The sequence below is a fragment of the Manacus vitellinus genome, unplaced genomic scaffold (assembly GCF_001715985.3).
Source record: "Manacus vitellinus isolate BGI_N305 unplaced genomic scaffold, ASM171598v3 scaffold_53_pilon, whole genome shotgun sequence".
NCBI classification, from domain to species: domain Eukaryota; kingdom Metazoa; phylum Chordata; class Aves; order Passeriformes; family Pipridae; genus Manacus; species Manacus vitellinus.
In genome coordinates this window covers 16,470-31,675 of record NW_021940637.1, presented here as the reverse complement: position 1 = coordinate 31,675, position 15,206 = coordinate 16,470, and the positions used below count along the sequence as shown (strand labels likewise).

The 15,206-nt window shown below is 58.2% G+C and overlaps 3 protein-coding genes across 3 annotated transcripts in view; 2 read left to right on the top strand and 1 right to left on the bottom strand.

Moving 5' to 3' along the window:
• Positions 1-623: 623 nt before the first annotated feature.
• Positions 624-8,182, bottom strand: PML (promyelocytic leukemia). Its single transcript, XM_018081407.3, has 9 exons — positions 8,074-8,182; positions 6,767-7,334; positions 5,537-6,114; positions 4,956-5,008; positions 4,421-4,501; positions 4,140-4,338; positions 3,466-3,518; positions 1,465-1,621; positions 624-1,379 (listed from the first exon to the last, which is right to left on the bottom strand). The coding sequence occupies exons 1-9, from the start codon at positions 8,123-8,125 to the stop codon at positions 808-810; spliced, it is 2,313 nt and encodes a 770-aa protein (XP_017936896.2). The 5' UTR covers positions 8,126-8,182; the 3' UTR covers positions 624-807.
• Positions 8,183-9,139: 957 nt separating this feature from the next.
• STOML1 (stomatin like 1) lies at positions 9,140-14,454 on the top strand. The gene is given in 8 exon segments (XM_029963160.1): positions 9,140-9,571; positions 9,812-9,918; positions 10,053-10,202; positions 10,662-10,865; positions 11,654-11,824; positions 11,826-11,883; positions 12,461-12,664; positions 13,352-14,454. Coding segments are annotated over 8 exon segments (1,242 nt in total). The 5' UTR covers positions 9,140-9,423; the 3' UTR covers positions 13,552-14,454.
• LOC115307799 overlaps positions 14,256-15,206 on the top strand; it is a 5,287-nt gene continuing 4,336 nt past the window's right edge. Inside the window, exon 1 of the mRNA XM_029963127.1 lies at positions 14,256-14,279. Within this exon, the coding sequence (XP_029818987.1) occupies positions 14,256-14,279 (24 nt within the window). The remainder of the gene's footprint in view (positions 14,280-15,206) is intronic.

The window sequence follows — 15,206 nt, the reverse complement described above, 5'->3', positions numbered from 1 at the left end:
CACGGTGCCCCCCAGGCACAGGAGGGACCACTGGTGGGCCCTGGGGATGCGGGTGGTGTGAGAGGTGTGGGTGTGAGCGAGCACAAGTGGGTGTGAGTGCACGTGTGAGAGTGCAACAGTGTGTGAGTGCACAAGTGAGTTTATGTCCACAATGGAGTGTGAGTGTGCACAAGTGAGTGTGCACGAGTGTGTTTGCACATGAGTGTGAGCACCAGTGAGTGTGAGTGCCCCAAGGACGGCGCCAGCCCCGGCGCTCCAGCCCGTGTGCGGCTGTACAAAGAGGACACCTGGTGGCATGTGCCCCTCACTGCCGTGTCACACACAGCCCTGCTCGGGGACACCCGATGTGGCCGCCTCCGACTGTCACCGGGGCCACATCCGGCCTTGGGGTGGGGGGGAAGTCCTGAGGGGAGGGGAGTAAGGCAGGGTGAAGAGAACGCCAAGCACCTCCCCTCCTGCCTGGCTGGAAAAAGGAGGAAGAAAGATGTCCCAGTAAATTGCACTTGCCTGTGTTGTGTCATTTATTTTATAAGGACGTTAACTCCATTAGGTTATTTCTTCCCCCTAGAGCTGGCCCAGGGGCCTGAACCTTTTAAGCCCAACGCTGGGAGCAGAGAAGGTTTGGGAGTCCTGTTTAATGCTGCTGAGAGCTTCCCTGCATTCCTTGTGAGCAACCTTGCACCCTTGGTGAGCATCCCTGCCTCCCTGGTGAGCATCCCTGCCTCCCTGGTGAGCATCCTTGCATCCCTGCATCCGTGGTGCAGTTAACCTGAGACCTGGCCAGCTCAGCTCACCCCACGGTTGTGCTCACTCCTCTTCCAGATCCCGGAGGATGAGGTTGCGCTGTGCCAGCACCTTGGCCACCCTCTTGGTGAGCAGCTTCTCCTGCACGAAGGGCCAGAGGAGGGTGTAGCTCTGTGCGTTGCGGTGGGTGAGCATCATCTCCATATCCAGGCTCACAGGGAGTGCCAGGGCTCCCCAAAGATTCTGCAAGGCCTTGGCCTTGGCCAGGGCGCTTTCTCCGAGTCGCTGCTGCAGGTACCTTCTCAGCAAGTTATTCAGCCTGTAGGAAGGGGCCTGGGGCACCCTGTCCTTGACCAAGGACAACATATCCATGTAACCACACACAACATGGCAGAAGTCCACTTTCCTGCCCGTGGCATCCAGGGCTTTAAAGACAGCGGGCAGCTCCAGTCCCCAGAAGTTCCAGATGATGAGGATGGGTCTGGGGAGCAGGGAGAGGAACCAGAGGAGGTACTGCACCCCCACCTCCAAGGGGATGCCCTCGGGGAGCAGTGCCAGCACTGACTCGGGGGTTTGGATCAGCGTCCTGAAGGAGTGGTCTCCGTTCACCGCCGCCATCTCCATGATGTTCTGGGCTGCGGAGGGGAAAGGACGGGGCTGGAGTAAGTGTTTGGGGAGGTCCCTCTCTGCCCCTCAGCCCCTGGGAAGGGCAGTGCTCACTTCTGGGATCAACCTTCAGGCTGAAGAACACCAAAGCACCCGGCTCCAACCTGTCATCCAAGGGGCTGGTGGGGCCGGTGCTGTTGTGGGGTGAGGTGCCACTTCTGGACCATGTGGGGCTGGAGGGCTTCTTGCTGTCCTTGGCCTCGCTGAAGGCCTGCAAGAGATTGGAGAAGGGATCCAAGTACAATCTGCCTGCTTGGACCTGGCTGGGAAGGCATGAGGAGAACCCTTGGGAGGACCATTGGCCATGGACAGGGATCTGCTTGTGGCAATGCCACAAAAACCACAGGTGTGATGTCCTGGCACTGGGTGTGTCCTGTGTCTGGAGTGGGCTGGCCATGGGGAGTCCTGCTGAGAGCCCAAAAACAGGGTCAGAAACAAGTGATCAAGAGCAGAGTCCTGAATCCAGCTTGTCCTGAGCAGGGTCGGGATGCAGGCACTAACACACAGGTCCAGGGATTGCTGTCCCTTGCTGTTCATCTTGTATGGATGCAGATCATGGAGGGACATAAACATGCCTGAGCAACCTCACTCCGTGAGATACTTAAAGATCTTGTTGGTGTCTAGAGGAAACTGGATCAGGAAGACTGGATCAGGTCAGAAGGAGGTTTAGGGCCTCTCCAGGCTCAGCAGATCCAGTGCCTACAGCAATGCTTCCCAAGGGTGAACAAAAGTAGCCACACCACCAGCCCCTGCCCAGCATCAGCAGGGATGGACACCCACAGTGAGTATCTCCCTACAGGAGGAGCAGGACAGCAACACATTCAAGAGGCTCCAACCTTAGTTTCCTTCCCTCTTTTCCCCCAGGACAATCCTGCACCTCTTTCCTGGGTATCCTGCAGCGATGGGACATCCATCTCCCTCCACACCAGCTCTCTGCAACTCCACCTGCAGCCCAGGAGTGGTGGAAACATCGCTGGACAGACAACTTCAGGCTCCTCAGCTCAGGGAATGTGGGATTTTTACCCCTGGCACCTCTCTTTGCTACACCCTTAAATCCACATCGTACTACACGACACCTGGTGCACCCAGGGATTTCTCCCAGCAAGCTGCTAGCATCCCCCAAAGCCCCAGCCTTGGGATTTTTTGCCACTAGCAGGGACTGGGGACAGGTTTTAGCCCCACAACTCTCTTTTTCCCTTTGTTAGAGAGGAGTCAGAGGAGCCAGGAAAAACAGGACAGGAGGAAATTAATAAGGAAGCCAGCAGTGGCTGGGGTTTAATCTGAGAACAGCTTTATTGAAAGAGCAAGAAGAGATTCTGCGTTAGTTTATACAAAAAAAAAAGGTGTTCACCCCTCATTAAGCCAGTATTGGAAAACCAACCCCAATTCCCAATCCCAAATCAGCCGCACTTGCCTCTGGTTCCCAGGGGATCCCCTTCTCGTGATGGTGACATGGTATCTCGTCAAGGATCCCCCCCTTTGGATCATCTCACCACCTCAGCCAAGGCCATTTGGTTGCCACACACCAGTTTGCAGCACCAGAGTTGTGCAATGTCCCTTTGGGGGGTGCTCAGGTGGTCCATCCCTGCTCCGGTGGCTCCCGGGAGCGTCTCAGCCCGTGTTGGTACAGGGCCAATGAACTCTGAGAGCACAGATGCTACATTCAACTCACAAATTTGATTTTTAGATCAAAATTGATTGGTTTTAAGCTGAGAACCACCTCTCAGGAAGCCACAAGGACCGACTGGGAAGGTTTGCCTCGGGGGATCCCACCTCAGAGCAGACCAAGGCGGGGTTTACGGCTGCTCCAGAAAACCAGGAGCAAACGTCTTGGCCTGGGAGAACTAGATTTGGGATGGCCTGGATGCCCTGCCACCTGGGAGCACCTGAAGTGGAAGAGAAAACCATAAGCAGGTCTCTGGGTGCTGCTGGGAAGGAGAAGGCTTGGCTCCAAGCACAGCTGGAGGAAAGGGGAAGGCACCCAGAGACGACGGGGTGTGGCCGCCTCTTCTCCGGCAGCGCAGCTCAAGGAGGGAGGTCTGGCACTACACTCACCACCGTGTCCTCCTCGCTGTCATCCGAGCTGCCAATGACGATGCTGGTGATTTCTGTGGAAGGAACAGGGGGATGCTGAAGCTCCAAGACTGTGATTTTGGATGCCACCAGATCGACTCTCCTGAGTTTTGCCGCAGGACCATGAACCACCCAGCCTTTGGATGCACCCCAAGGTGGGGGCAACCCTTCCACTGCTGCTTCACCCCATGGATCCTGCACCAGCCTCTTCAGAAGGTGCATTTCATCCTCTATCCTGTTTGCAGAGCTGATCCCAGGATTCCTCACTGCGGGATGCAGTGGGGCTGGCTCAGCTCAGGGAAGAAAATTTGTTTTCCTAAGAATTATAGTGAGTTTTGCTCCAGGAAAATTTACTACTCCTGGAGCAGGAGGTAGAGGAGCCTTTCTGCACTTTCCCTGCTGATATGCTCTTCCCTAAGCTTGGATTTTGGCTACCTTGAAAGTGGGACATGGAGCTGGATGGAGCATCTACATCCACCCCGAGCACTGCTGTTGTATTTATTCCCTAGGAAGCAGCTCCCACCCTCTGCTTCTGTCACCCAGGGGAGGTTGACCAAGGCTCTGAGTGCCTGGGGGTGCAGAGAGGCTGGGAATGGACCCCCATAATGGAGAGAAAAATATGGGATAACAAGGAGGGCAACATTCATGGCCCCCACCTGCATCATCTGTGCTGCTGCTGCAGTTCCGTCCGGGCATGGAGGTGCCGGGCTCCCTTCGGAAATCCCTCTGGTTTGAATTGGGATCACTGGGGCCTGGCATGTCATCACACTCCAGCTTCAGTATTTTGGGAGAGATCTGGCTGCCCCTTTCTTTGCAGTGAAACATCCTCTTGTGCCACGAGGGGACAGGGCGAGCCTGGACAGGGGAGAGCACAGGTGGTGGAAGGTGCCGGGGTGGCAACTCCCAAGGGCTCCTGCCTGGCTGGGATGGTTCTTACCTTGTCCACATGCACATCCTTGAGGTTGGTGGGCGAGGTGGGCAAAGTGCTCTGGTTTTTGGGCCAGACTTGATCATCTTGCTGCGGAGAGAGCACAGAGCAGCATTAGGGTGGACCCGGAGAACACTGACCCCCCTGCAGGGCTGGGGTGTCCCCAGACAGCGTGGGGGGCAGAAACATCCTCAGGAGGGGGGAAACTGAGGGACAGCCTGGCCCTGTGGCTTGGCTAAAGGTTTGTGCTACAGTTGTGGTTTTCTCTGTGGAAAGTGAGGGATGAAGCAGCAGGCTTGGAGAAGTGGGATAGGGTAGGCAAATGCCTGGGTAATGGAAAATGATGGCTACAATGTAGGTTCTTCTCTGTCCAGGCAGAAACATTGCCAGGGGGTTTGTTGTTGATTAAAAAATGGGACTGATGGGCTGGGGAGGGGAAGGTAGACCCTCGCAAAAGATCAGAGGAAGGGAGAATGTATGTTTTGGCTGGTGCAGGAGGCCTCCCCACATGGCACCACACAGGGATGAAACGCTGATGTCTCACCAGGTTGTTCTCCAGGGCCACCTCGACCACGGGTACAGGTTGGGATTCAGTATCTGCAATGGAGAGAGCAGGGTTGAGATCCCAAATCGGAGCCTCCAGAGTTCCCACCTGGCCCTGGCAGCAGCCAAGCTGGGAAAAACCTGCCTGACAGCTGCAGCAAGGAAGGGGCAGCTCTGGTCTCTCTTCCCTTTCCCAGCCCTTTGGTCTGGGATGGCCCAAGGGTTTAGGAGACTCTGGTAACCCAAAAATCATCATCACCAGAGCCTGTTAGACTGCTGGGAGACCAGAAAGGGGCTCTGGACATATAAGCAAAGGAGCGAAGCTTGGCCCCAGTGGAAATAAGGACCCACAGCAATGGATCTGGGCTTCTTCTGCTGCAGGGAGCAGAAGAAGTGGAAGAATAGAAGTTGTGGATGTTCCATCTCTTGAAGCATTCAAGGTCAGGTTGGACAGGGCTTGGAGCGACCCGGTCTAGTGGAAGGTGTCCCTGCCTATGGCAGGGGGTGGAATGAGATGGGCTTTAAGGTCCTTTCCAACCCAAACCATTCCATGATTATCTGATCCCCATGGCAAGTCCTCACCTGGGTGCCCTGTGACACGCTCCACCAGCGCCTGCAGCCTGGCCCTGCACTCGGATAAGTCCCCGGGCTGCCCACGGTCCGTGGCCTCCGGCAGCTTCAGCCGCTGGAGCTCCTGCAGCGAGCCCTTGATGAAGGGCTGCATGTCCATCACCTCCTGCTCCGTGGCGTACAGGCTCATCTTCTCCACCAGCCTCTCGCCCGCCTCCATCCGCCGCAGCACCCCCTCCACGTGCCGCAGCTCCCGCGCCAGCTCCCGACGGCCCTGCTCCTGCCGCGCCTCCACCAGCCCCAACAGCTCCTCTTCCTCCTGACGGATCAGCCGCACCAGCTGCTCCACGCGCTGACGGATCAGCTCCCGCGTCTCCCGCTGCGCCTCCTCCAGCCGGGCGGCCTCGCCCTGCAGGGACGCGTAGGTGGCCTCGAAGCCGCTCCGCCGACGCCGCAGCTCCCGCTCCATGGAGCTCAGCTCCTCCTGCCTGCGCTGGGTCTCGCTGCAGATGTCGCTGAACTGCGAGTGCTGGTTGTCCAGCAGCGCGCACGAGCAGCACAGCGCCTTCTCACACTGCTGGCAGTAGATGCTGGCAGGGAACAGGAGCGCCCTTCAGAGCCCGCACGGCACTGGGGCGGCAAAAGCAGCTCTGCTGCCCTGGGCACCATTGCCCCTGCCCGAGGGACAGTGCCAGGGAAACTGAGGCACGGGGGCTTTGCCTCACTGCACCAGCTGCAGGGGCGGCCGTCAGCCTGGGCCTTCAACTCTCCTTTGCTGCCCTCCCTCCTCCCAGGCTCCTGATAAACCAATAGCACACAGACTCATGGAATGGCATCTCCTGAGCTGGAAGGGACCCACAAGGATCATCAAAGTGCAACTCCAGGCCCTGTACGGGACACCCCAACAATCCCACCATGTGCCTGAGAGCATTGTCCAAGTGCCCCTTGAGCTCTGGCAGCCTTGGGGCTGTGACCACTGCCCTGGGGAGCCTGTTCCAATGCTCAACCACCCTCTGGGGGTGGGTTCTTTTCCTAATATCCAACTTGAACCTCCGCTGGCTCAGCTCTATGTGATTCCCCCCAGCCCTATCACAACTTGCTCCTGCCTGGGGTCTCACCAGGGTTGCAGCTTTTCCTCTCCAAAGGCAGGTGATGAAACCCCTTTGGCAGGGTTGCTCCTGGAGCAGCAGCCCCAAAGCCCTTGGGACAGGATGGGATGCAGGAACCAGGCACCCCTCTCACCTGCAGACGCGGCTCTGGTCGGGGTGACTGGAACTGGTGCAAAAAAGGTTGCAAGACTTCCTGGTGTCTTCCAGGAATTGATGGGCTGACTCAGCACGCAGCTCCTCCACCTTCTTGACTTTGTGACTCTTCTTCTTGTGCCACCACTGGTGGTCCTCAAAGCACTTGGCACAGAAGAACTCCTCGCACTCGCAGCACCACACCAGGGCCGCTTCGCCCCGGCACCGGCTGCAATTGGGACCACCAGGGCTGGTGATCTGCTTGTAGACCCTCAGCCGGGCCTGCAGGTTGGTGAAGAGCAGGTTGTCCATGTCTGGGATGCCGTTGGCCTGCGGGATGGCCGTGCAGCACACGGGGCACTGCCCGACGGGCTTGTTCTCGCTCAGGCAACCCAGGCACAAGGTGTGGAGGCAGGTGAGGAGCTTGAGGTTGGGCGATTCCTGCTGGCAGCCCTCGCAAAGGAGGAACTGGAAGTCATCTTCCACCGCCGGAGGGTGGGATGGAGGTGAGCACACAGGTGTATCCGGCTGGGGTCTTGTCTCCATGGGAGCAGTGGCACCGTCTCCATCTAGGTGGGATGTGGAGAAAAAACCTCCATGAGATGGAAGTTTGGGAGGCTCAGTCCCACCTGTGGGCATCCCACTTTGCCCAACTGCTGCAGGGGAGAGATGAAGGAGCCACAGGGTGTGCCTGAGGCTCCTCTCCATCCCTCCTGCCGAGGGCGAGCGGGTGGCAGCACTCCAGGTGCTCTCCCGGGGAGATTCTCCGCTGGATGCAAAGGGTTGTGCTCCCGCCTACCCTCTGTGTGGGAGGCTCTTGGAGGCCCTCCTCCACCCTCCCCAACCGCCTTCCCTTTCAGGACTTTCCAGGACTTTCGGATTTCAAGACTGGGGGTGGGGACAAACGATTTTCGTTTTGCTGCTACCGCCTTTTCCTGCTCTGCAAGCGGGAAAAGCAGCGGAGGCAAAAGGGGGGAACCCGGCAACGGTCCCCAAAGTTTCCTGCAAAACCTCCCAGGCAGCAGTGGGATGCTGGCATAAGCCCTGTCCCCAAAGGTGTCCCCTTCCCCACTCCTCGTCCCCCCAGCCCTCCCTCAGGCCGGCAGGACAGAAACCCCCCCGCCAACAAAGCCAGTACCCCACTTATCACCTCCCCCCTGCAACGGTTTTGTACCCTAAAAACTAATACACACACGCACCCTTCCAAGCAGGCAATGCCCGCAGGTCCCTTTCGGAGACTCTGGATCGGGCTTTGCCCTCCTCCCCATCCCGCCTCCCTCTCCAGGAGAGCGGGGAGCCCCTCGTTACCTGCTGGGGGGCCGGGGCCGGGCGGCCGGGGCGCGACGGGGTTGTCGGGCATGAGAGCGGCGAGAGGGGACAGCCGTCCCAGACCACTTTCGTTTCCTCAGCCTGGCTGGAAAGGAAGGAGGAGGAGCTGGTGGGAAAAAGCGGGGAAGCACGGGGGGGGGGGTCTCGGCCCGGAGCCAGGAGGGACCGAGGGAGCTGGTGGGTGGGAAAGGAGTGAGATGGGGGCTCCCCGCTCCCACCCTCTGCCTGCCCGCTGCCTGGGGGTACCGGTGGAAAATCCGAGGGAGGCGGAAATGCAGGGAAGGGGGGATGTTGGTACTGGGGCGGAATATTGGCACCGGGAGGGAGGGCAAGCCGGCACCGGGGGTACGCTGGTACTGGGGTGGGGATGCTGGTACCGGGAGGATGTTGGCACCAGGGGGATGCTGGCTCCGAGAGGGGTTCGGATGGCAAAGTTCTGCTCCAGCTGTTAGGTAGGACCCCCGAGCGGTGCTGTCTGGGTGTTGTCTCGGCTGCAAGAGCTGCTGCTCTCTCTGGGGCAGTGTCAGGCTCCCACTTCAGCCGAGGGGGGCTTTAAACCCTCACTGTTGTCATCCCCTACCCTCGGCAGCGCCGCTCTTGGATCTCCACTACCCTTTGAGCCGGCGAGAGGGAGAGCGGGGGGTTTTGGCATGGCGGGAAGGCCACGCCGGAGCAGGAATTCCTGGGAAAACTACCTTTCCCGCTTTCCTGTTCCTGCGGGGTCGGGGTACCCTGCGGAGCCCCCCATGGTGTGAATGTGCGATGGAGACCCCCGTCTTCCCCGTGGCCGGCGGAGCGTTTCCCTGGCAGGGCCTCTCCGGAACAACTCACCGAGCCGTGAGCCATGGGCCGTGTCGTCCCTGTGCCGTCAGCAGCCACATGACGAGCGGACCAGGAAGCGATAGCGGCTCCCTCCTTCCTCCCCTCAGCATCCTCGGCGCGGCCTCCGCTCCCCGCGGCCACGGGGCCGGCGGCCGAGGACGCCCCGGGGTCATCCCCGGCTCCGAGGGGGTGCGAAGTGAGCAGCGACCGCGGGCTCGCAGCTTTTGTCTCCAAACTCGGCTCCTGCCCCAGAGGGTCTCCGGGAGGATGTGAAGCCTCCAGCACCTCAGCCGGGGTGAGACTCCGGCCAGGGAAGCCCCTGAAGGATTGGATTTCTTCCAGCAAATGCCCTCCTGTAATGTGACTACAGAAGGGCTTGTCAGCTGCATCTCTCACGGCAGGGAGACGGTGACAGGGATGGAGGTGGCTGTGATGGCAGCAGGGAGCCAGGATTAGAGGAGCACCTTGGAGCACCAGGAGCAAGGCCCTGTGCGAGGCACCAGCACCATGTTCAGCCGCTCGGGATACCAAGCCCTTCCCTTGGGGGACTTTGACCGCTTCCAGCAGTCCAGCATTGGGTTCTACGGTGCCCAGAAGGGCTTTTTCTGCTTCAGAGACAAGCAAGACCCACTGGGACCAGCTGGGAATGCCATAGGTGAGCCCCAAGCCCCTAGGATGGCTGGGAATACCACAGGTGACTCCCACACCGAGAGGGGAGTTGCTGCCTCCCTCCCTATTGCCCCCGGTGCTGTAGGGTGTGGCACTGGCTGGGTGTCCCCCACACTGCTGGCAGCCCTGGGTGCAGGGTGCAGGGAGGGGAGAGGCTTGGATGGGGGTTCACGGGCAGGGCAGGGGGGTTTGGAGCAGGTACATCCCCCTTTCACCCGTCTTGCAGACACCTCCCAGGGTTGGCTGTCCTGGATCTGCCATGGGATTATCACCTCCTTGGTTTTCTTGCTGATGGTTGTCACCTTCCCTATCTCAGGGTGGTTCACCTTGAAGGTAAGTGAGGAAAGCAGGTGAGGAGTGGCATGACAACCAACCTCCATAAGGGGACAGTTACAAGCTGCCCCTGGTCCTGGCGTTGCAGGATCCAGGGTTTTGCTCCTGCCCTGGTCTAAACTTTCCCATTCCAGGTCGTGCCCGCCTACGAGCGAATGATCATCTTCCGCCTGGGCCGCATCCAGGCACCTCAGGGGCCCGGCATGGTCCTGCTGCTGCCCTTCATCGACCACTGGCAGCGGGTGGATCTGAGGACAAGGGCCTTCAATGTGCCCCCCTGCAAGGTGACTGCCATCCCTCAGGGTGGGATGGAGAAGTAGCTCTCAAATTCCCAGAGCAGGTGGATTTTGGGATGGTCTGACCCTTGGTGACCCAGCTTTCAGCTCCTCCTGGCAAGGCCAGGGACATTGTAGCTGGTGCTGTGTAGTCAGTCAGTCAGTGTAGTCAGTCCTCACCTGCCTGAGGTCAAAAAGCTCCTCTTGCCTTGTTCAGAGGGTGTTCCTGGCTGGAGACATCCCAAAACCATCAGTCCCTACCCTTCCCAGATGTCTTTAAATAACAGCCCATGCTGGAAACTGTCCTCACCATCCAAGCTAGCCGAAAATTAATTATTTGGATTGGTTTTGTTTCCAATAATCCTCTTAACAAAGACATCTAGGAATGCCTTTGCTCCCAGGATCTACACACAAGGGTTGGGCCGTGGGGCGGAGAGCGGCAGAGATCCTGACTCCTTTCTGCCCCAGGTGACCTCCAAGGATGGGGCAATCATCTCCATGGGTGCCGACGTCCAATTCCGGGTGTGGGACCCCGTGTTGTCCGTCATGATGGTGAAGGACCTCATTGCGGCCACCCGGATGACAGCACAGAACGCCATGACCAAGACCCTGATGAAGAAGAGCCTCCGTGAGATCCAGGTGGAGAAGCTGAGGATCGGGGAGCAGCTGCTGGTGAGGACTACCTCAGAGCCCCCCAGGACACCCAAACCCTTGGGATCGTGGTGCTGAAGTGACAGTAAGGAAAAGATGGAGCTGCTGAAAGTCTTACCTGGCCACAGACCTGGACAAGGAAGGGAGCTGGGAAAATGTGGTGATTAGCAGGGAGCAGATATTTTCAGATCTCCAGAGTTCTGTGGCTGATCTCTAAGGGCTTTGGGTGCACAGAAAGGCTGACGTGTTGTGATTTGACCTCCTTATCTCCATCAGGAAAATGTCTGGAGGGAGACTGGAAAGGGCTTTGGGTGAGAGAAGAAGGACAAGGTAGTGACAGAGGGGCAGTGAGTCCTGCCTGCAGTCAGCCTGGGTCAGGCCAAGATCTTGTGGGTTCAATGTCTATAAGGGCTGATGTAAAAAGAGGCTGGGGGATACCTCTGGGGTCCCTAGGGTGGTTTGGAGGCCAGAGATACTGCCTGGTGGAGCACCATGCCAGGATGTGTTGCCCAAGAGGGAGCAAGGAAAAGGACCATGGAAAGAGGAACAAGACAGAGCTGTCTCCCCTGTCCCAGCCTCCTCCAAGCTGGGAGAGCAACTGGGGGAGGAGGGTTTGGATGTGAGAGCTGACAGCTTGGAGGAGAAGGAGGACTACTGAGCCTGGTGTAACACCCCACTGGTGGGCAGCAGCAGCACAAGCTATAGGATGGCAATGGTGGGAGGTGCCATGGTGGGGAGGTGGTCTCCATGGCCATATCCAGCTCTGCCTAGGCTGTCAAAGCTGTCAACACCTCTCCCTTTCTTCCCAGCTGGAGATTAACGACATGACCAAGTCGTGGGGCCTGGAGGTGGACCGGGTGGAGCTGAGCATGGAGGCTGTGCTGCAGCCACCCCGGGAGAACCTGGCGGGGCCTGCAGCCTACTGTGCCACAGTGCCAGGGCTTGGAGGTCTGGATGCACCATTCAGCAGCTGGGCTGCCCCATTTCTTCGGCAGCACCCTGGCCCTGGCCGGCGGCGGGACCGGCGCTCCAGAGGCAGGTAACCAACCCTGGGTCACTGCTCCTCTGCTGGGTCATGTCCCTCCTGCCAGGTGACCTTTGTGTCCATTGGCTATCTGACAGAGGAGTCAAAGTCTGGGAGATGTCATGCTCCTACGAGCACAGCACAGACAGGCTGGTAGCAGGGAGGAGAGCTGCGGGCACAGCTCCATACAGCACATGGCACAGAACCACCATTCCAACAAGACATTGGAGAAGGGACTGGGAAGGGCAGAAGCAGATCTGCAGGAGCCCTGGGCTCAAGACCAATTCATATCTCAGCATTTCCACGAGGCAAAATCGAGCCTGAGTTTCCCAAGAGTCATGTGGATTTTTTTCCAGAAACCCTGCACCGATTGGTGCCCCATTAACTTTTCAGGGATAATTTTCCTCGCCCTGTTAGCCAGGGAAGAGTAACCCATGGCAGACAGTGGAGCAGGAACTGGCAAGACCAGTTGCCCTCTTCTTGCTTAGCTGAAGACTTTCTGGATAAGGTGGTTTCTTTCCTCTGGAGACCTTTTCTGGTGGGTCTGGCTCACCACACAAATGTGTCCCCTAATCTGTGCCGTTGTCCCCAGCAGACAGTGTGGAGATGGTGAACGAGGTGGAGCCTCCCACCACTCCCCTCCTTGCCCAGAGGAAGCCCAGCGCAGACGAGCTGCTCTCAGCAGTGGAGTCTGTCCTCTCTGAGGCCCTGGTCAGCCAGGTGGGAGCATCCTACCAGGTCAACATCGCCCTGTCCAGTGGCACCTGGAGCACCTACTTCATAGACCTCTCCTCAGGTCAGCACTCTTTGGGGTTGTTGTGTTGGAGCTGTGAGGGTGTGTTTTGCTCTTGTGCCCCCTTTGCATGCTGTGAACCCCACCAAGCTCGGTGGTCAGAGGTCCCAAACCAAACCCCTTTGGTACCTCCATGAAAGCCACCTCGGGACCCATCAGGTGAGCAACATAATTTGGTGACCATGACCTTGAATCCACGCTCCCTGGCAGTCCAAAGTATCATTTGTTCTGGGTTAAAACCATGAATTTTCTTTGATAAATAGAGTATTGATGGAAAATTGACAGCAAGGTCTCGTGGCTGGCCTGGAGACCTCAGGAGTTGTTGACTCTCATAGGACACCAGCACAAGGGGGTAGTGATGGAGGGCCCCTGCCATGCTGGAGGATGTTCTTCCAGCACCCTAATACATCCCCACATGGTTGCCTGTGGTTTTCTTGGTGGTTATGGCAAAAGCAGGACGGGGCTTGGAGGTGGACCACTGTAAAGGGTATTGGTGGAGCAACACAAGAGAAATTCATCTCCATGAGGTGTAAGGACTCCTGTCTCCAAAGTCTCCCTGCCAGGAGGAGGCCCATCTGTCATCTGGCCCATCTCAAATCTCATGAAATGTGTGGGGGGGAAACACCAGCTGGATCAAGGCTGGATCCTGAACCCACTGTTTCTCCCTCTCCCACCCACCGTGTCCTACAGGCAGCGGGCGGATTTGCCGCGGCGTGCCCGAGGGCGTTCCTGATGTCACCCTGCAAGTGTCGGAGAAGGACCTTCAGGACCTCTTTCTGGGTGACCTGCGCCCCCTGAGTGCCTACATGAGCGGGAGGCTGCAGGTGACAGGTGACCTGCACCTGGCCCTGAAGCTGGAGGAGCTCGTCAAGGCGATGAAGCAGCGTTGATAGAGCGTGTGCGTGGGCGCGTGTCCGTGTGCTTGTGTCTCTGTCCGTGTGCCGAGGCGTGGGGACATTTGGGAGGACCGTGCTGTGTGGTGGGGGGCCTTGCCATGCTGGAGCTCCTGCTGCCCTTCCTGTGGAGGCTGTGGGAGTTGGGTGAACATCGGAGCAGGGAAACTGAGGCTGAGCTCCACTGCCCGTCCTTGTCCTTGGCTTTCCCTCTGTTCTTCGTCCCCTGCTTACAACATTACAGGAACCAGCTGGCACCTCACCGTGCGCCAGTTTGCTTCCAGTTTCATAGAATCACAAACTGGTTTGGGTGGGAAGACCTTAAAGTTCCACCCCCTGCCATGGGCAGGGGACATCTTCCACTAGAGCAGGTTGCCCCAAGCCCCATCCAACCTGGCCTTGATCTCCTGGGCCAATGTGCCACCAGGGCACAGACTGATGTCCTGGTGTCCCCACAACCTGGTGCATGGCCAGGGATCTCACTGGAAGGGGCGTGAGCTGAGCAGTTGTGTGGAGGAGAGCTTGGGGACGCTGTGGCCGAGGACAGGAGCCATGGGATGGGGTGGGCAGCCAAAACGGGCCACGAGGGCTGGCTGGACCAGGCTGGGATGCCACCAGCAGGCTGGAACTGGGATCCAGTGTGGCACCACTGATGGGATAACGGCACTTACGGGGAAGTGGCAGAGGTGGCAATTTGGGGGATGACCTGCCTTCCCCACACAGCGGTTTGTAATTAGTGATTGCGCTAATTTGTGCTTCAAGATCCTTTTGCGTGTGTGCTGTGAGGTGTGTCCACAGGGGGCGGGGACTGGATATAGGCATATAGAGATATTTATTTATTTTGTAAGCTTCCTTTCTATCCACTCTCGATGGACAATAAACCTGGTGTGCAGCCTTGGGCAGTGCTGGGCTCGTGAATTCTGCAGGCAGATGTGGCTGCACCCCCCGTGCCTCAGTTTCCCCCAAGGCAGAGACCAGAGCATGGGAGGAGCTGCCAGTCAAGGAGGCTCAATTGTGATGAACACATGAAGGCCTGGAACGGTGAGGAAGAGCTGGCAGGATGCTGTGTGGCCTCTTGGGGGATGCTCAGCTCCCTAACAGCACCCAACACCCCAGGGGTTAAAATGTCTCAGAGCTCCAGGCAGCTTTATCAGCTCCAGGATGTTCTGCTGGACCACTGGGACAAACCTGAGTGGTCTTGCTGTCCTGTCCCATCCATGCAAGGGGCTCCTTGCCAGAGGATGGGACAGGGGGAAAGAGAATTAACATGTTTCCAAAACTGAAATGTTTGGAACTGAAATGTTTCACAGCTGCAACCAGACTAAACTACCTGTTAAACATCTTCTTCAAAGCCTGGGGCTGGGTGGCTCTGGCCTGGGCCAGGCTTTGGGGATCCTCAGGGCATCAAAAGACCCCAGAGGAGTTGACAGTAGTGTCCTGCCATGCCTTCTCCCTTTGGGGGTGCCAGGAGAGGTGAACCCCAAGTACTCCTGATGGCCCCCCATTTGTAGTGGTCCACTCCTTCTGGCAGTCCCCCTTCTGTGGTGGTCCCCTTTCATGATGGTCCCCTGTTTGTGGTGGTCCCCTTTCATGATGGTCCCCATGGTGCAGACGGCTGGGGGTACCGATGCCCTGCACGAAGGAGCAAAGGA